General features: G+C 41.5%; 1 protein-coding gene across 1 annotated transcript in view; it reads left to right on the forward strand.

Moving 5' to 3' along the window:
- Positions 1-2,143: 2,143 nt before the first annotated feature.
- The window catches only part of PAWR (pro-apoptotic WT1 regulator), an 84,656-nt gene continuing 66,384 nt past the window's right edge, over positions 2,144-20,415 (forward strand). Inside the window, exon 1 of the mRNA XM_067313018.1 lies at positions 2,144-2,750. Coding sequence (XP_067169119.1) covers positions 2,250-2,750 — 501 coding nt within the window. The 5' untranslated portion in view covers positions 2,144-2,249. The remainder of the gene's footprint in view (positions 2,751-20,415) is intronic.

Below are 20,415 nucleotides of genomic sequence, written 5' to 3' on the forward strand. Positions count from 1 at the left end.
AACAACAATGGTAGATCCAGCTAAAGCCCAGCAGCAGCATCCCCTATGCATAACAAGGGTGGGCAGAAGAGATGCCAAATGGGGCAAACACATCCAAGCCTTGCTAGCTGCTAATGGTTGCCACAGAGAGAGGCAACTGGGAAGACCCAAGGTAATGGAAAATTTAGATTATTTTAAGAACTAAAATGTATTGCTCTATTTCTCCATATACACAACATATTATAAATAATAACTTTCTGATCTGACCCTTTTTACAATTTTTTGGCTGGATGTGCTGCTCAGGGGGTATAATAGTGAGCGAGGGCAAAAATACTGGTACAGTCACAGTTATGTTGATTCTCTCAAGAGAACTTCATTGTATAAAAGGCAGTATTTGAAAGAATGGGAGAAGAAGCTTGCAGACAAGTTTTCATCTGAATTTTTCTAAATTTTCAAAAAATACAACTGAGTAGTTTTCTAACTTAAAAACTGTATAGATAAGAATGCAGGGGCTTTGGGGATGAGACCCTAAAATTCTTATTAAGTCAACTTTTTTCAAACACTTGAAGTTCAAGTAGAAATTTGACCAACTTTACTAATTTTATATTGTTGAATATTACAGAGTATTAGAGTTAGTACAAAATTACATTACAGAATGCTTTCAGCATTTATTGAAGTTGGTTTTCTGAGCTGAAGACTATTATTTACAAACGAGACATCTTTTAAACTTTTGCACAGTGAGAGAAGGAAAGCCCTTGCACCTTTTGTTTCTGGGAACATCAGGATAACACAGACTCTGCCCCAACCTTGTTTCTGCAAAAGCCAGCGAGGTCTACTAATAACTTCAGTCTGCCCACCAGAGCTGCAGACAAGAGGAAGTTGTTATGCTGTGGGAGTGATTAACTTCAGAGCCTTCCTACTGTGTACCAACCCCGTTAGACAACAAAACAAGCAGCGATCGTTACATTTTCAGTCACAACATGCACCGAGTCCTCGCTGAATCACGCACTTGGGCGACTCGGGAGCGCTCCGTTAACGCGGCACGGCTCCTACGGCATTTCTCTCCAAACACAGAGTTTTCCTAATGACAACTGAAGTCAAAAATCCAGAGTCAGGCTTTTGACGTGTTACTAGTGACAGCGTGGGGCAGCCCCGGCGGCAGCCCCGCACGGGCACACGGCCCAGCTCCCGCCGCCCCCCGCTCACCAACGGCGCCGCGGGGGCCGCTGCGGCCGCACCGTCCCGGTAGCTCCCGACGCCAGGGCCCGCCGGGACAAAGAGCCAGTTGGGGCAGCCGGGGAGGGACTCGGCGGGAACCCCCCTCCCCGGAGGCTTTCAGGCAAACGCCGCCGCACGGGAGCGTGGCCTGAGGCGGCGCGGAAGCCCGCGCGGCCGCTGGCGGTTGGCGGCGCCCCGCTCCTCACGGCGCCCGCAGCCCTCGCCCGCTCCCGCGCCGCTGCCCCCCCCGCCTCGCCGTTGCGAGCCCTGCGGCTGGGCTCTGCCCCGGGCAGGTGGCTGCACGGCGCTGCCGCCAGCGGGGCCCCGCGGCAGGCGGCAGCCGGCGCGGCCAGGTCGCAGCGCGCACCGGGCGGGGCCGGGCCGGGCGGGGCCTCCCCGCCCGCCCTGGGCGCGCGCCCCATTGTTAAGGGCCATCTCGGCCGCTTCCGCCCTCGCTTCGGCTCTGGGCGCGCCGCGATGGGGAAAGGGGAAGGCGGGCGGGGGAGCTCGGGAAGCCTCGGGGCCGCGCCGCTCCTTCCGGGGGGGCGGTGGCGCTCACCTGGTGCCGCGGCCCCGCCGGGCGGGAGGTGAGCGCCGGGCGCCCTCCGCGCCGCTCCGCGCCTCCCCGCGGGGGCGTAGCCCCCCCCCCCGGCAGGCAGGCGGCCGGGGCGCGGGGGCGGGAACCGGCACGCGGCGGCCGTTGCCGCGGAAGGCGGCGGGGAGGTGGGCGGGCGCGCTGGGTCGGAGCGGCGGGAGCCCCGCGCCCGAGGGTGCGCTGGGGGCGCCTCGTTCCCCCGGGGCGGGGGGGGGGCCGGGCCGTGGGGGCTCGCGGGGAGGCAGGGCGAGGACGGGCCGCGCCGTGGATGTCTCACGGCTCCGCTTTTGTTTCTCTCCAGGGTGTTTGTGCTTCTCCGAGCCCGTCTCCCCGCCCCCGTCCCTCCCCCCCGCCCCGCCGGGACCTCTCCTCCCCGGGCAGCGGCGGAGCCGCCTCAGGGCGGGCGGCGGTGGCAGAGGTGCTGCTGGGGCGCCCTCGCCGCTACCCCGCCGGGAACATGGCGACGGGGGGCTACCGCGGCGCCGGGGGCAGCACCACGGACTTTCTGGAGGAGTGGAAAGCCAAGCGGGAGAAGATGCGGGCCAAGCAGGCGCCGCCGGCCCAGGGGGCAGCGGCCGGGGGCGAGGCCAAGCCGCTGGGGGGCCCGTCCTCGGCCGAGCTCAACAGCACCCTGCACCCGGGCGGCCCGGCCGCGCCGCCCGAGCGGCCGGCGCCCCCCGCCGGCGGGGCCGTCCACTGCGTGAGCCTCGCCAGCGCCGCCCTGAGCCGCGCGGCGCCCGCGAAGGAGCCGCCGCCGGGCCTGGCCGGGGGCCGCGGGGCAGAGCCCGCCGCCAAGCCCCCGCCCGCCGCCGCGGGCTCCGCGGAGGGCGAGGAGAAGCTGGCCGCCAAGGGGAAGAGCGCCGGCCCCAGCGCCAGGAAGGGGAAGGGGCAGATCGAGAAGAGGAAGCTGCGGGAGAAGCGGAGGTCGACAGGTGTGGTGAACATCCCGGCCGCCGAGGTGAGCCCGCGGGGGGGCGGGCGGCAGCGCGGCGCTCGCCCGCCGCCGCCAGCGCCGCCACGGCCGCACCTGAGCCCCGGGCGCGGCGGGAGGCGCCTCGCGGCGCCGCGCCCGGCACCGGCCCTGCATCGCCCCTGCGCGGCCGGGGCGCGCGTGGGGGGGCCGAGCCCGGCCGGAGTCCGGCTGCCGCGGCCGGCGGTGCTGCTGCCCGCCGAAACGCACCTCCCTCGGCGAGGGGTTCGTGCTGTGCCCGGGCGAAAGCGGAGGGCGCGAAGTTGTGTCCCTGCGGCACACAGAAAAGCTCAGGGGCCTCAGCACGGACACTGAGGTGTATTCTCTGTCCTTATAGTGTGGCACCCCAACAGTTGAGCAGTGCGTGTGTGTGCGTATATATATATATTTAAATAAAAATCCTCTAATCTGGAAGTGATTTTTTTTCCGGGGAGGATGTCTTCATGTTGGCAGAGAGTAACTTTCAAGACTACTGGAAGATCCAGCTGAGAGATACGTGCTCGTTTAAAATACGATCAAAACAATAGTAGCGAAAGAAAGCTTGATTTATCAGCTCTGAGGAGATGTTCAGGTGTAAATATTATTCGGCTTGGAACCCGAAAGAATTTCCTGCACTGGAAAAAATGCAGTGGTTTAAAGAGCATTTTTTTGAAGGCAGAGGAAGATATTTTTATCGGCCAACACCACTGTCTTCTGTGGTTTGCTACTAGTATAAAAATCTGGCATTGATTTATAATACTCCTAGAGGAATTCAGAAGAATGATAACCAAGTTTTTAGCTTTTTGCAGTTAATAGGAAAGGCCAGGGAAAACTTTAAACAAAGCTGTGTTTTAGTCTACAATTTTGCAGTAATACTGGTGACCAACATCCTTGTAGGGGAAAAAAACTTGTATTATCACTTCTTTTGGTTAACACTGGAGATTTTAAAATGACAATAAAAACAAGATGCTTATTCCTAAAGCAGCAGCAGCAGATGAGAACCTGTTCTCCCTACCTGAAGTCACTAATCCTTTCTTTGGGACATCATAAGCACTTTCACAGCAGTCACTTGTATGTGAGAAGGTATCGGGCAGGAATGAATGAGTTCTAGGGAGGGAGGAGATCTTTGAAATTGTGTTCTTAAGGGCTGGTCCTGCACTTCTTAATTGAAGTGATTAGTTTCCTTGCATAGTCTTCACTTTGAGGTGAAGTGTTCTGGCATGGGTCTTGAATACTCCTGCTTTGGAAAGTGATGCGTACCAGTGAGGTTTTTTTAATCCTCAAATTTTATTGTCTAGTCCATGGTTTGTTTATTTAATACAGAACCCCATAAATAACTCCTCCCTCTCATGCTCCTTTATGAACTTTAGAAATGCCACATCTTTATTTCCCTAAGTAAACCAGTCATGGTCCAGTTAATACTACTTTTGCATGTTACAACAGCTCAACACTTCATTTTAGGGTCTCTGCTGTGCCCCCTATCCCCAGTCCCTCTTTCTGAAATTAGTGTCCTTTGAGAGTTCCTTTTCTCTCTCTTTCTTCTCCCCCCCCCCTTTTTATTTAATTATTCTTTTTAAAGGAACCTTGCTTAAAATATGCTTTGCTTTCCAGGAAAGCACAGTCTTTGCTCAGGAACCTTGTGGATTTGCTACTGTAACTTCTGCTGCACTGTTAAAAGTGGGGTGTGTGCATTTTAACGTTAACATATTTAGGCATTGAGAAGCAACTTCTTGTCCATTTGCATATATTTTAGGCCCTAATAATTTGGGGGTCTGTCACCATGTGTTAGCACTTCTTGGAAGCTTTTTATATCGTTATACTAGTTATTTCTGTAACTAGCAATTAATCATTCCATCAGGTATTCAGGGTCAGATACTAATAAATGGTGATGTCTGTTGTACCAGGTATTACTGGAAAATTCATTAGTAATGAGTGTTGCATTTTGACTGACATATTTATGTAAAATACCTTTTTTGCAGTTTTTCAAATTTATTAAATATTTTTAATCATTACTACATATGTTCTTAAGAATTACTTAGCTTGAGAACACTAGATCATTCCTGATGGTGGACACTTCAAAAACTGTGTGTTCATTTTCAGATGTGAGTAACCATCAATGAATATGAAAGAGAGGATAAGTAAATATTCTGTGAAATATATCTATCTACTTGTGAGAAAATGTTTTAAAGCACTGATTCAAACATACTCAGTTCAAGTTCTCCTGACTTTGCGTGACCTTAAAACTGAATTCAGACCAAAGAAGGCTGCTGGGTAGGTGATGACTTGTTAGAAGAATAAAGTTTAAAATCTACAAAACTCCAATTTATTGTTCTTTCTCCTTTAGATGCTAAGCTTAGCTTTAGTGTGTTATACATAGTGAGTTGATATACTACATACTGAATTTAATCACTTAGCATTTCCAGCTCTGTCTGTATGCTTTAATATTACTCTTCCTTGGATGGTCTTTCAGAGCTTTATTGGGCATTTTGTTTTCTTAGCTATGTTTAAAAAAAAAAAAAAAAAAAAAACAACCTAGAACTGGGTTGCCATTTCATGCTACGCCTCCCCTCTTTTATGATTGGCAGGGCACTGTTGTGGACAAAGATGATAAAGAAATTCTGATGCCCTGAAATTAAAGCAGATAACTGCTTACAAAATTTGGAAGATACTTAAACCTAGAAGCCTCTTGGCCCACAAGAGAATATAAAAACAGTTTCTGCCCCCAGTAGATCTAATTTCAGTTGTAATGCAGTGAGAGAATTTAATATTATGAAGGGTGGTGGAATAGGGAAAGTGAAAAGTTTGTGTTGTCTCATTTATCTTAAAATAGGCATGAAAAATGTTAGCAGATCATTATTCATTAATGATTAATTTCTTCCTGTTCAATAGGAAGATAGCAGAGCTAGGTCTTAAACGGTTCTGTGACTTAAAGTTGAGCGCATTTTGTGTTCAAGTCAGTAGAAGACTGAAACCATAGGGGGAAGCTGTGAAAACAAATGGTGACAGGTTGGGAGCAGTGGTGACGCTTTGTATTTAGAGGCCATTGTGATAGAATTAAAAGCTATTTTTTTATTTTCACAGTGCTTGTCTAAGTACTGATGGCTTTTGAAAATGACTTCTGAAATATTTACAGCTTTTTTTCCTTTTTATTGGTTATAAAGTAGTTTCTTGTTAGCTTGCTGAATGTTAGTGATTTGATTTCACTCTGAATACTATCAAATATTGGGGGGCTGGGTTTTGTTGCCTCCTAATAGATCTTGAGGTGGTGTTTAAGTAACTTAAATTGTATCTAATATCCATTACTTCTTAAGTTTGCTTTTTTTAAATATTAAACTTTATAATCTCCCCCACACACTTCATTTACTGACTCTGCTCTTAGCAAAACATGTTTCTTAACTTGATGGTGAAAGGATTTTTACCAGTCAAGCTTCCTAGCAGAATTTTGAAGTGGTTCTTTTGCTTATTAGCATTTTATCCATAAATGTATAGATTTTAAAGCATGTGAGGTCTAACTTATTTTTAGCTATGTTAGAGGTGTTTTTCAGTTTGTAGGTATTCACTTGATGTAGGTGTTAAGTTTACTGTAATATTTTTCCCATTTACAGCAGTGCTAGCCTCTATCTGAGAAATGCATAGGTTTCCCATTATGCTATATTGGCAGTGCTTTGTGAGGATTCACATATACTATTAGACTCATGTTTTGTATTGTTATAATAATTCTTCTGTCCTGTGCCAAGCAAAACAAGTTGCACTGGTGAAAGTGCAACTTTACTTTAACTGTTCACACTGGAGGCTTCTGCTGGCATAGCTGTGTTGGTGATTTTTTTTTTTTTTTCTTCCCCTGAACCCTGACCAGCAGAATTACAACTATTTCTGTGGTTACCTTTTTTAAAAAGGTGTATATATATAATCAAAACTTTAGTTGATCTAGAAAGGACGGTTAGCTGATTTTGATTTAATGCACTTATGGACAAAGTTTACATTTTTGTCTAACAGCTGGAAGTTGTCTAAATTCAGAAGTGCTCTTCTGTTAGTAACGGGGTGATGAATGATTTAAAAAGGTGTGAAGAACTCGAATCTGTGTATTTCGCACATGAGGCTGCCATAATCGAGACACAACAGTCTCCTGACCCATTTACGGGAAATACTGAAGAAACTAATCAAGTAGAAGTGTTTCAAGTGTTGAATCTGCTAGGACGTTCAGCCACTTTGTGTTCATCTATTGTCTTCTTATTAACACCTATAAGGATATGACTTCTTGAAACCAAGCTGTTGGCTTGCTGCCAGGAGTTGGACTGCTAGTTTAGAAGGGAATGCATATGTGGTGCATAGCAGTTGTCATACTGAGTGACAGAATTGTAAGTAAGCAGAGAGATGTACTCTTTATGTGGGGAAAGAAAGAGTTCCTGCTGCTGGCGTAGTCCAGCGTGCTGAGTTGTGTAGATCGACAGGAGGTTGCTGAGTTCCAGTTGGAAAAACTTGAGGAAACTTTAAATGCCAAATATGTCAAGCATAGCAATTACTGGGTAAGTTGGAAAGCAACTGAAATCTTCCTCTGAATGGCTGACAGCGAGAGAGGAGTGGAATCCTATACCAGTGACTGGATTCTTTTGACCAGAAGTTTACCCTAAGGCATATCTTTGCTGATTCCCTATCTAAGGATTAAGTTAAATGAAAGAGCAACTCTAGTCATCTCTCTACCTTAATGAGAAAGTATCTTTGTATTGTTTAACTCCTATGTATATTTCTCTTGTGAAGCAACTTTCTTTTTGCATGTGTTAGAAGAAAAATGTCTCAGTAAGCATTTGTTCAGAAAATACCAGGCGAAAAAAACTGCCTGATCAAAGATACCTTTCCCATCCATATAGAGGCATTGGTGTTATGACAAAAGTCTGAAATACGTTTATTTGACCTGGATGACCTTTCATGTTACATTAGGCCATCCTGCTGCTTGCTTTGCCTGGTGAACAAATTCATTTTATTCCTGTTCAGTTTATGGTCCTTCCTTCAGACATGGCAGGGTAAAAGAAGCTGTTTTTCCTGGGAAGAGCAAATACTCTCAGATTTCGATAAAGCAATATGTTGAGAGTATCTTCTTCCAGTCTGTTTCTCCGTTGATGCACTTGTGAATTCTGTTCAGCCTCTGGGCAGGATCTGTTCAAAGGGCACATTCTCTTTTTCATCTTTTTTAGCATATGACAGGCTTAGATCCCGGTTCTTCTTTTTGCACATGTGCAAAGGTATGCTTTAATATCCTGACACTTTTCTAGGTAAGTTGAATTATTTGGTCAAATAAGTTGCATAATAACCATAAAAATATGGAAAGTTTTCATTTCCAGAACCCTTGTAGCAGCTTCCAAATCACCTTCCAAGTTTGTGGTCTCCATTCACTGGAACAGTGCTGTTTTGGAACAGGGCAAACAATGCAGTTTATGCCAGCTAAAAATATACATGGAACTAGTGTAACTCCTCTTTAAGAGATGACAGGGATAACTTGATTTTTGCTGATTCTAACAAGGCTGTCTTCATAGAGGAACAGATTGTGGACTGGTGTCTACAGCTCAGAATTCACAGGAATCAAGTAGAAACTACTGATTTACTGATTATTTACTTACTTTTAAAAATTCCAATGCCCATTCCTACAGGAATGGGAAGGACGGTGGTGGAAAAGTATCAGAAGCCATTAATTTCCCTCTAATTGTTTTGACTTAGCATTCATCTGTAAGTGCATTTTTAGGAAGGCTGGTTTTTAAAATGATCTTTTAATAATTAGGTGTATTTGGAAAACATTATTGCACTCTTAGTTTTTCACTCTCTTTTTTTTGGGATGAATCATCTGAAATGATACAGTAATTGGGTGGAAAATAAATGCAATGTAAGTAAAGTATTTCCTCTTTTACTTGGTTCTGAATTTTGTTTAGGTTGTAATTGGTGGTTGAAAGCTTCTTAAAATGTTCAGCCTTGCCAGTTGCTGCCTTTTCTTGCTGGTCTGTCATAGAGCCAATAACCCTAACTAAATGTAGATGTTGGTTGGCTGAAAAGCTAAATATGCCTCTGTGTCCTTTCTAGGTTGTTTCTCCACGCTTAAGATTGAAACGCTGTCTCTCCTGTCATTATTCTGTTCCTAAAGCCTACTTACAAGACAAGATATATCTGGAAAAAAAACTACTGTAGGGTAAAGAGTGGAAACAACCTGTCAGCTGTACATTTATCTAGTTTTAATTTGAATTAAACGTATGAAGCATCTGCTTTTTGGTGGGAGTGGGGTGGCTTCACTCTTACTGAAAAGTGGAGTGGGTGGGGGGAGCATTGATATGATCAGTTCACACTAAAGTGAACATGCTGTTAAGTACTACTGAAAATGACTTATCTTCCATAATTTTTTCAAAGCTTCACTGTAGTAACCAATTGCTCTGAAAATATTTGATTGTTGTTGTTTTATAAAAAATGCCTTAATTTAATCTTCAAATTAGAAGTGATTTGTTTAAATGATAGGTTGATCTCCAACACAAAAAGAACCTGCTTCTTGTTTGGTTGTTTGCAACTAGTGGCTCAGGCTTATAAGCATGAAAATGAGTCTGATGGTGTGATTAAGACTAGGAGCTAAAGATTTTCCCCCCTTCCCCTAAGCATTTGTGTATAATGCATTTCACTGTGACGGGCATGTGATCATACAGTAATACCAGTTGGAAAGGACCTCTGAAAAAGTGGTCTAGCCCAATCTCCTGCTCAAAGCAAGGGCCCATTTTGGTCAGGTTGCTCAGAACCTTGTGTAGTTGAATTTTGCATATCTCCAAGGGTAAACATCCCACAACTTCACTGGGAAACCTGTTTCTGTGTTTGACCACCCTCACTTTTTTTTCTAATATCTAGTTGGAATTTCTCATTCTGACCTTTTTATCTGTTGTCCTGTTGCACTTCTGTTGAGTCTGGCTCAGTCTTCTCTATACCTTCCCATTAGGGAGCTGAAGATGGCAATAAGATTTCTTCTCCCTTCTCTTCTCCAGGCTGAACAAATCCAAATCAGCCTCTCCTTGAACTTCAGATGCTCTAGCCCACTGACCATTTTGGTAACCCTCCACTGGTCTTGCTCCAGTAAGTCAGTGTCTTTGTTGTTCTGGGCACCTAAAACTGGACACAGCACTCCAGGTGCAGCCTTACATGAGCTGAATAGGGGGAGAATAACCACTTCTCTTGGCCTGTTAGCTACGCTTTTGGAAATACAGGCCAGTATGCAGTTGACCTTCTTCAGTGCTGACTTCAACTTGCCCATGAGGACGCACAGGTCCTTTCCTACAAAGCTGTTTTCCAGCCAACTGGCCCCCAGCCTGTCCTATTGCATCCCAGAGGCAGAACTTGGATTTCACCTTTATTGAACTTCTTGAGGTTTCTGTCAGCCCATTCGTCCAGGCTGTTGAGATCTGCCTGTACAGCGACGCTGCCCTCCAGCCTCTCAGCCACTCCCCACAAATTCATTATCAGCCACAGACTTGCTGAGAGTGCTTTCCATCCCATCATTCAGGTTGTTAATAAAGACACTACCTCATACTGGCTCTAGTATCAACCCCTGAGGGATACCTCTAGTAACTGGCTGCCAGTTGAAATATATGCTACCAATTATAACCATTTGAGCCTGAAGGTGCAGCCAGTTTCCCACCACCTTATAGTGAATGTACCTGGTCCATATTTAACCCGTTTGGCCATATGGTGAGCCTAAGTCAAAGGTCCTGCTTCACCATATGTAGTTGAAGAAAACTTTCAAACTTTCTGTAGGTGCTCGTGCAGAAAACCCTATTACGAGAGCTATTAACATTAACACAGCTGAATCATTGAAATTGTTTGTGCGGGAGAAATTGTGTAAGGTTTTGTAGTATCCTATTGGTAGCAAAGTGCTGGAAAACTTTGTTGCTTTCCTCCAAGGCAACAGGACCAAACAATAAGTAGTTTGAACGATGGCAAGAGGTCAGTCCATCTTGTTGCTCAATTGCTTTGTCTCAGATATATGAAGTTAATAAAACTTTGGAAGACTAATATTAAGACAGATTTTCCATGGAAAACGTGTAGTATCTCAGTATTTAACAATATGAGAAACAATATTGTAAACCCCTGTAATCTAGAGTATTCTAATGAAACTGTCCTGAATGAAGGAAAATAATGCACTGGTGTTTTGGCTTTATTTTGTGGTTGGACCCACCTCTGCTGTCTCTTGTGACATTTATTCATTTATTTAGAACTCTGTTATCTGAAGGTAATGGGTTTACATGGCAATCTCAGGTCTTTGTAGCCCTGTTCTCAGAAGTAAGTTCTAATATTCATAGCTGTGGAAATAATAACTTAATGAGTAAACCCTGAAGGCTGAAAAAACAAGGTAAATGGAGAAGAACTGCTCTTTCTATAACCCCAAGGTTTGGAAATATTATAACTTCAAAATGCCTTCATGACTTTGAGGATCCTGATCATTAGTTCTGATTATTCAGGTTTGGGAATACTGAAAGGGTCGCCTTTTGAACACATTAGAAAGGAGAGATTTGGAATAAATGATGAAGTACAAAATATATTGTATGATGAAATTAGTCTTTTCTGGTTTGGGGGTTTTTTGGGGGACGGAACATGTGGACAATTCGCATTTTGAACTTCCTCATTTTGACTTTGGTTTGACTATTTCTAATGAAACTGCACTGATTCCAGGTCTTAATTTCCAAAGCTAAAAGTAAATTAGTCTATAATTAATTTTATACTACAGGTTCAGTAGTCTGAAGAATATTCCAAAAAAAAACAAAACAAAAAAAACAAACCCCAAACAACCCCCAAACACAAAAGGGCATTTTTTTTTAAAACAGTGAGAAATTTCCATCCGGACTGGGTAGTGTGCTTTATTATTTGTGATTTATGTCTTTATAAAATATTATATACATATTTCTTTTGATATGTAAAAACTATTTGTTGGTTAAAAACTTGAAAAAAGTAGAAAAATACAATCCTCCTTCCACCATTTTCAACAGATGTAATGTTCTTTGTGGATACAGAAAGAGAAGAAACAATGAATGGATTAATTTAAGCAGTCATTCATAAACAACTAGAAGACCTGTGAATTCTTTTTTAATTTCTCCAGATTTACATTATAATTTTCTTTTACAGCAGCCTGTTTGTGCTTGAATGTACTATGTCAGGGATGTGTTGGTTTCAAAAGAACCAAGCTGAAAAAACAAACTATTCACAAAACGAATAAAAATCCTTTCCCTCCTGCAAAAAACTCCCCTCTCCCCTCACAAAACTTCCAAGTTATGCCTTACTGTATTTTAATTTTGCTTCATATAACTTGAATATGCATGCATCTTGGTGAATGAGTTTGAACTGCTGTTCTTGTGCCACTAAAAAAAAAAAAAAAGTCTTAAAAATGTGGTTTCTGTATGTTCCCAGTAAGAGCTGGTGGGAACTAGATTCCTTTTTCACAAGAAAAAATTGAAACAAGAAAACCTCATGAAACTCTAAACATGGCGATATGAATTGATATGCAAAATATTAATTGGCAGAAACTTGTCATGCTTGTTACTCTGTTGCCTTGCTGAAACATACTTCTTTTCTAAATCCTCTTGTAGCTCAAAGTATACAGGGGGCTTTGGGGAAAAACAGTTATGAGTGTTCAGTTCCACACAAGTCTGTATGCGTGTCTTAACGTTATCTTTACATTATCTGATTTGCATTCATTATATATATCTGAACTTTTTATTATGTGTGTATTTCCACTTCTACTACTTTAACTTGGAGTTGTATGTTTAAAGACTCTTCTCAAATGTAAAACTGTAGGTGGATGACTTATTTCCCATGCTTCACAAGGTCATGGGAAATTAAAATAACCAAAACCCAATGTGTTTTTTCAAGATTTTCCTGTATTTGATCTGCTTCCATGTTGCTAGGAAGGACTGGAGGGACCATTTAAGCCTCTTAGTCCAGACTTGCAAATGTCATATGCATCTCTATCATATAGTCTTACATATAATAATCACATTTCACTTTTAAAGAAGCCAGGTTTTGTGTCTAATATGGAAGGATCATTCTGGGTGAAGGTAAGCCTAAAAACAAACAAAAAATCCCAATGAAATTAAATAAACTGTGGCAACTGCAGTTTTTACCTATCTTAACCCCCGACTCTCACCCACCCTTAAACAAAAATATGTATTAGGCAGTGGCTTTGCATGGTGTCTGCTATGCAGTACTTCACTGGCACTGAGGCAGCATTAGTTTTTCCTGAGGTGAAGCCTCTGTATGTAACTATTTCTTGAGCCTAAGTCAGAGGCTTTTTAGTAGAAGAGAGAGAGGCTTGTAGAGGCTGGGTCTGGGGCTGCACTGGGAGCTTTCTGTGTGCAGACATTGGATCTCAGATTAATTCAGTGTGGATGGGACATCGGGAGGTCTCTACTCCAGCCTCCTGCTCAAAGCAGGGTCAGATCAGGTTGCTAAAGGCTTTATCCAGTCAGGTCTTGAAAACCTCCAAGGATGGAGGCAGCATAGCCTCGCTGGGCAACCCTTTCAATGCTTGACTGTCCTCATGGGGAAGACGTTCTCCCTGCTGTTTGGCCAGAACCTCTTGTGTTTCAGTTTATGTCCATTGTGTCTCATTCTCCTGACATGCACTGCTACACAGAGCCCAGCTTTTTGTGCTCAATGGCTGACTGAGACAACTGGAAATAAAAGTGTTTTTTTGTTTGTTTGTTTTTCCATTTTTTTGGCAGAGCAGCAATTTAGGCCTGCTTTACTCAGCAGAGATAACACATGCTAGTGGGATTTGAGGCACAGAGGTAAGATAGCTGGGTAAAATGCATACAGCACTCAGATGTGGAGGAAGTGTTGTGGAATAACTGCCAGTCATCTGCATATATGGCATCTAAACCAAATGCATGAATGTCATGTGAGACCAGATTGGTAGGCAGGAGCAAAACCAGCAGCGAGTGGGATATCCCTTCTTTCCCCATTTCTTCCTGCTCAGTATTTCTGCACCTTTTTATGAGTCATGGGACCTGTCTGTCCTACCCATTTGCTGTAATTATTGACATGTTTTTTATAAATTATTTTCCATGTAATGTGCAGCTTAGTGTTTGAGGGAGCAGAGCACTGCAAGTAACTTCCAGGGTCATCTGGTCTAATCTCTTCCCACTGCATGCCTATAAGGGTCATTTAATCACTTTGCAGAGCTCTAGCTTTATTCATTTTCTCAGTGCACCATAAGAAAATAGCGATTACAGTGGGTCTGACCAAGGAGCAAGCCATCGAACTCATTACCACACCCCTACAAAGGCCATAAACAGATACCTAGTAAAGGAAAAGAATGCAGCAATCCAATCAGGTATTTCCTGTGAAATAGTCTTTTAGCCTCTTGACAGTTTTCATCTTGAAGACTTGCAGCATCAGATGAAGGTTACTAAATGGATGAAAAATTAAAATGAATTTATTTTCCAAGTATTTGTTCAGTCTCCCCTTGAACCTGTGTAAACTGTTAACATAAAAAAAAAACCACATTGGGCAATGAGGTCCATGTTTCTAACAATGCTTACAGATGCAGAACCACCTTTATTATTATTATTCCCTCCCCCTGCCCAGGAGTACCTGTTTGCCTCATTTCATGATTCCTGTTCACAAGTTATTCTACAGCAAAGCTGTTCTAATGGTTAGGAGACTTTTTCTGATTTCAATTTAAGGTTAATTTGCCAGGATCTCTGGTCTGTTCCCTTATTCTTGTCTGACAGGCTGTTTGCTCATACCTGCTGTCCCTTAGAAATCTTTTTAGTGGGCTTGCTGTTGTAACCTCCCTTGCTCTGTGCAAGCACTTGAACTTTGCAGCTCATCAGTTGAGGGAGATGGTTCATCTAATGTAAACCACAGATTGGCTTAAATTGCTGTGCACTCATATCTGAAGGTGAGCTTTTTTTGTTGACCAGTTCACACCCATTGCATGTTCTTTTATAGGCTTTTGGTTTTGGAAGTAGGTTATTCATCCAAATAGACTTAGCAGTTTTTGTATGCTCTTCTCTCTTGTGTGAGATGCAGGTCCTTACTGTTGTACCACTTTGAATAAGACATTCTGAATCCTCCTCATACAAGCACTTGGACAGCTAAGTTCAGGTGATTTCACAAACCAGCTCCTTTTAGTTTATCAGAATTTGTCCTTTTGAAATAAGTATCTGGTTAAAGACCCTTTTTAAAGTGGAAACATAAATATTGTATTAAATGAACTAACTTGTTGTTCAATCCAAAGCAGGTTATCTTCTATATCTGCTCTTCTGTAATTGTCCTCTTTAGCTACCTAATCCCAATCTCTTATTGGTTTGGTAATTCAAGTAAGAAAGAAGTATGTGTACTGTAATACCTAGAAGCATCTAGGCCATAGCAGGTGAACAGTTGGCTTGAACTTAAAAATGCTGACTTGTGTGTGGGTGATTTTTTTTTTTTTTTTTTTTGGCGGGGGTAAATTTTACCTTTTCATTTCTGTTTTATTGGGGGGAGAGAAAAGGAAAAAAATGTGTTGTAGATTGCTGTTGAAATTTTTTCTTGTACATAAAAATTGCCAAGTGTAGATCAGAGACTGAGGCTATTCTCTCTACAAATTGTATGTGTATAAATGCCACATAAGAAACTAGTTCCTAATGATTGAAGTAGTGACAAAATAAACAAATGCAATCTTCATTCTTGAATGGCTCATTGATTTAAAATAGCTTCTCAATTGTTTACAGAGTGCTTTTTGTGTTGTTTTACCCCCTTCTTTAAGCCAGTAGCACTAAAGAAAACTAAATTGACCTACATCTTTTATAATTACATAAAAGTATGAAACTTTTCAATTTGATATTTTTTCCTGCATTTACAAAATAAAATATTCTTCAAAATCGTCTGAGCTTAAGAAAACAGACCTTTATTTCCAAGTTTAGGAGTTAATTGATGTTCTTGTGCCCTAAAATAGGTTATTATATCTGTTATTAAGCAGACCTAATTTAAAAAAGATCTTAAAACAACAATGTACTATGCCATTTAGAAAGAGCTTTAAGAACATAGCTTAGTCTGAATAATTCTCCACAAGGTCCAACTAACCAGTTAGTCAATAATGTGAAGTATAATGTCAACTTCCATAAAAACCCTGTTTTTTCTATTTGTAGGTTAAATTAGGAGTTACTCATTATCATTGTTCAATTAAGTAATGCTTTGCCAAGATAACTCCGCCAGTGCCTTATTTGTCTTACTTTTTTTGAATGTTTTACTTCAGACATTCATTCTAAGTTTAGCAACAGGTCTGCTTGTAGTCTGTGTCCCAGAGTATTAATAACAAACGTGAAATGCAAGGTGTGTGAATTTTTCACTAGTGCTCATGTAGCTTATCAATTTTTCTAGAATAAATCCAGCCTAAAATAGTATTATGGCTTCCATCTTCATGTGTACAATGAGCCAAATATCAAAAGTCATTTTGTGTTGGGAATACAGATCACTGGTCAGGCAGTGATACTTAGCAGTATCTTACTACTATGTCCTTAGTTAACTAAATAGCTTTCCTCACCTTATGTGACACAAGTTCTGGGGAAGCTAGAAGCACCATTTCAGTACACATCACCTGGAACCCAATATAGATTCCTTGCCTGTCTGCTCCATTCTTCTTACTGATTTATAACTATTTAATTTTCAGCATTTACATGTAGTGATCAATAGTTTGTAATGCAGATGGTATCTACCAGAGTTACCTCTAGAATAGAAAGTCAAAAATTTATCTTCCTCTTTTCTTCCAGGAGTATGATAGGCTTTCATTTAAAATAGTTACTTAACTACTTACATTCTTATATTCAAATTTTTCTGTCAAGTCTGTTTTGAATAAAAACCTATATATTTTGGAATGGAACCTGGAAGTGCTGGGTCCTGTTGCAGATTGTCTTCTTGACCCAGTTCTAAATAAATTGCTTAACTTCTGCAGTTAGATTCTGTCTCTTATACAGCCATGTTCAGAGTTGCTTTTTCCCTCCTATGAAAACATTCAGATCCTTACATGAAAAAGTGCTATTTAAATTAAAATACTGTCTCCAATATTAAAGATTTAGTTTTTAATACATGTTATGTTGTGCTTCAGAGGATAATTTTATGACATTGTCATTTCAATTAGACCAAAACTGCAAACTTCTGTAAAGTGCTGAGACATGCTGAATGATTTTAAAATTTAATGAATGTACAGAGCAATTTTGTAGAGCAGTTCTTTGGGTCCTTATCTTAAGGAAAAAAAGGTGAAGCAGTAGTGAATTGAGATGTTCTGCATTAGTATTTGATGCCAAAAAACTTATTTTTTAATCATATACATTTCTAATACATAATGCTGAGATGAGATTAAAGGGTATGTTCGGGGTTTACATTGTTAGTTTTCATACTTCTTGTTTTGGTTCATGAAGTTTGAGCATACCAAATTGCAGGCTTCTCCTTTGGGGAAAAAAATGAGACAGGAACAGCACATGAGCAAATCCCTGGCAGATCTAACAGAATTGGGTGTTGTGGGAGTTTGTATTACAATGGACAGTGGAGAAACATTACATTATAAGCATGTTTCTTTTAACAAATAGATATTAAAATCAGTAAATTGAGAAATGAGATAAACTTTCAGATTTGGAAATCTACAGCTGAGCGTTTAAGTGGCATATATTTGATGTACTAAGTACTCTAATGAAGTATTCCAGTGAAGTATATTGGAACTGTGCATTTCCAGCATACATGACAATTATTTAGGGGCCTACATTCAGACACTCTGGAATAATGGGACAGCGAGAGTTTGGTTGGTCCTAAGACATCTGTGAAAGAACTTCCTATTCAATCTATTTCTCTACTCTTTTGATTTGCTACTAATCGAAAGAATTGAAAAAACGATGGAGTCCTTAATTTTATTTGGTCAGTTTTGCTTAATGAACTCCTGTGCCTAGAAAGGCATGGAAACCCTAGAGGTAATTCTTTCTTAAAAGGCAATTAAACTAAAAATTAAGAAAACTTGTACAGTAAGTGCACATAAAGACTTCTTGTATCCTGATGATGATATGTATCATAATTGTCTTGCATGAAATAATGGCACCTCAGGCAGCTGACTTTTACAACAAAGTTTAGGACGTATTTTTAGCCTGAGGCAGACATTGAGGAGCATCCTGCTCTCTGACAGTTTTCAGCCATTGTGTATGGTCTCAAACATAAATGGGTGTATTAATATAATCCCATTCTGTGGGTTTGCTTCTTTCTTTCAATTAAAAAAAATTAGGTTTGTCAGATGTCAGATCAGTTTTTGTCAAACTTACCCAGAGGCTATTTGAACACAGGTGTTGCTAAGCAGCTCAACACTAGAAACCACTTCTCGTAACTTATTACATTTTTTATAAGCTGCAAGAATGGTTGAGACTCAAAACATAGGAAATTAGAAATGGATATATTAATGTATTTATGCACACATGAAGTAACCCTAGCTACCATTCTGCTTCCCTTTTTGATTCTTCATAAATTTCTTTGTGTTTTGTTTATTTAAAAAGATTTGGAGCTTATTCGTGTGTTTATATGTTCTAATGCTTTTAGCACTTGTGTGAGCTGGCTCCGAGTGACTGGAAATTTAGATCTGAAGCCTGAATTCTCTACTTTGTAACCTATCAGTTAATTATCTAGTTTCCATATGATGAGTTTAGACATCCTCATGGCTTTGTATAGGCTGGTATGGCTTATTAGTTCAGGTTTAGGATTGTTGTTTTGCTTTTAGATCCTTTTTGGGTCTGGGTGCACCCGACTGTTCATGAGCTGCTGAGCTTGGGGTTAATAAATTATGCTGACCTAACCTGACTCTGTCTAAAAGTATTGGGAAATGTGCATCCAGAAACGTGCTGTAGAGATATTCAAGCTGACTCTCAGCTCTTTGGATGTCTGCATTGCTTTCAGCTTCCAACAGTGTTTACTGGATTTGGCAATATGTTGCATAAATGCAGCTATGTTTTTGAATCAGAGCAGGCTGTGCATTGATATGGCATTCATGTGCCTGAGGAAATAAGCTCTTTCTCAATATACGTCACTGACCTCAGATCTGAAGCAGCAGTATTACGGAGAAATAATACAGATGTAAAGGCATGGCAAAGGGGGAGTAGAACAGTGGGATTTGGGCATGAAATGGGAGAATGCAAAGTGTGTTCCAATCCAGGTGTGTACACACTGCTTTTTAATTATTGCTTCTAAAATGGAATGCAAGTTTACAGGCACTTTCAAAACACAACTGAACAAAATTGTAGTTCACACAAATACATATGAATCCAAGCTAAAATATGAACATTAGCTTGGATGCATCGAAATGAGCTAAAATTTGAAATGTAAAATTCAAAATGTACCTTTTTTCTCCCAGTAAACTTGAGAAATCAAAATGATAATATATACTTAATGAATAGTGAATGAAACATGAATGTCATGACCTAAATCTGAAACAAACTGCCAAACGCCAGTCTCTGGATTGGTTTGCAGCAGTCACTGGCTCTGTATAGCAGCACTCCATAGGAATGCTCTCAGGAAGCAGGAACAGGGCTTCTACTGAAGTTTGGTGGGAATGTGTGGACCAATATCTGGTATCGGACCAGAATTTTGTTGATGTCAAGCATTACTGATTAGCAAAGAGAAAGCTGGGTCTGTAAAAATATTTTGCTGCAATTCTAAGTGGATTCATTTTTTTCCCATCATTGTCTGCTTTTATGTAGCTTTCAGAACTCCAGATTTTTCTTCTTTTTTTATAGAGATGGTTCTTCCACTTGGACACTCTGAAATTATTAGAAAGCTGCACTAATCGTGAGTTAATCCCCTAAAATACCACAGTGTTGTTGGGGGGATTGTATTTATTTTTTTATCTTTAGAATTTGTGTTTGAAGAAAAGCTTGAAAAATAAATAAAACTTTTGTTTTTCATTTATTTCTGAGTACAACTCAGATATTGTGAGATCAGTATTAAAATAACAAATTTAGGATATTAACATTACAAATATATTCTAAAAAGCAAATAGTTTTTAGTCATCAGCACAACAGGCAAAAGAAGGGACTAAAAATACTACGAGAGGACTATCTGACAGGACTCATTTGCTGATTAGCCTTGCATTCCGGGAAAGACTGAAGTAGAGTTTCTCCCCTTTAAACTAGACTCAAATATCTTAAATGTCATCCTGGGATCTTCCAGCTGATTACCTGTTGTTCATGGGATTTCATTTGGAAAGAAAAGCTGATTTTTGCATCTAGTCACAGCTAGAGAAATTGCATGAAAGTAGGAATTTGTGCACTACCTTAAAGTGGTGGCTATCAAAGATGTTTAGAACAGATGCTGCATTATGTCTAAAATGTAGCCTGGACTTTTCTGGCTTGTTTCATGTGTATGAACTATTTTGAAGCCAGCAAACTTGGTAGATGGGTGGGTGTAAGAGATGGGCCTAGAGGGGATGGGACTGGTGTGAGGAAGCCGGTGTGCTGAAAGGGATGTGGAAGAGTGGATGGGTGAGGTGGGAAGCCTCTCTGACCAGTGAAGCTTAAAGAAATTTGTGATAGGTCACACCACAGACACTTGTGCACAGAGATAGTGTCCTTTTCCAAAATCACCTCTGCACCTAGGCTAGCACCAAAGCAAGTGCAGGTGTGACCTGGTTTTGTTCCTATCTCTAAGGCTT

This window comes from Apteryx mantelli, chromosome 1, assembly GCF_036417845.1.
Source record: "Apteryx mantelli isolate bAptMan1 chromosome 1, bAptMan1.hap1, whole genome shotgun sequence".
Lineage (NCBI taxonomy): Eukaryota > Metazoa > Chordata > Aves > Apterygiformes > Apterygidae > Apteryx > Apteryx mantelli.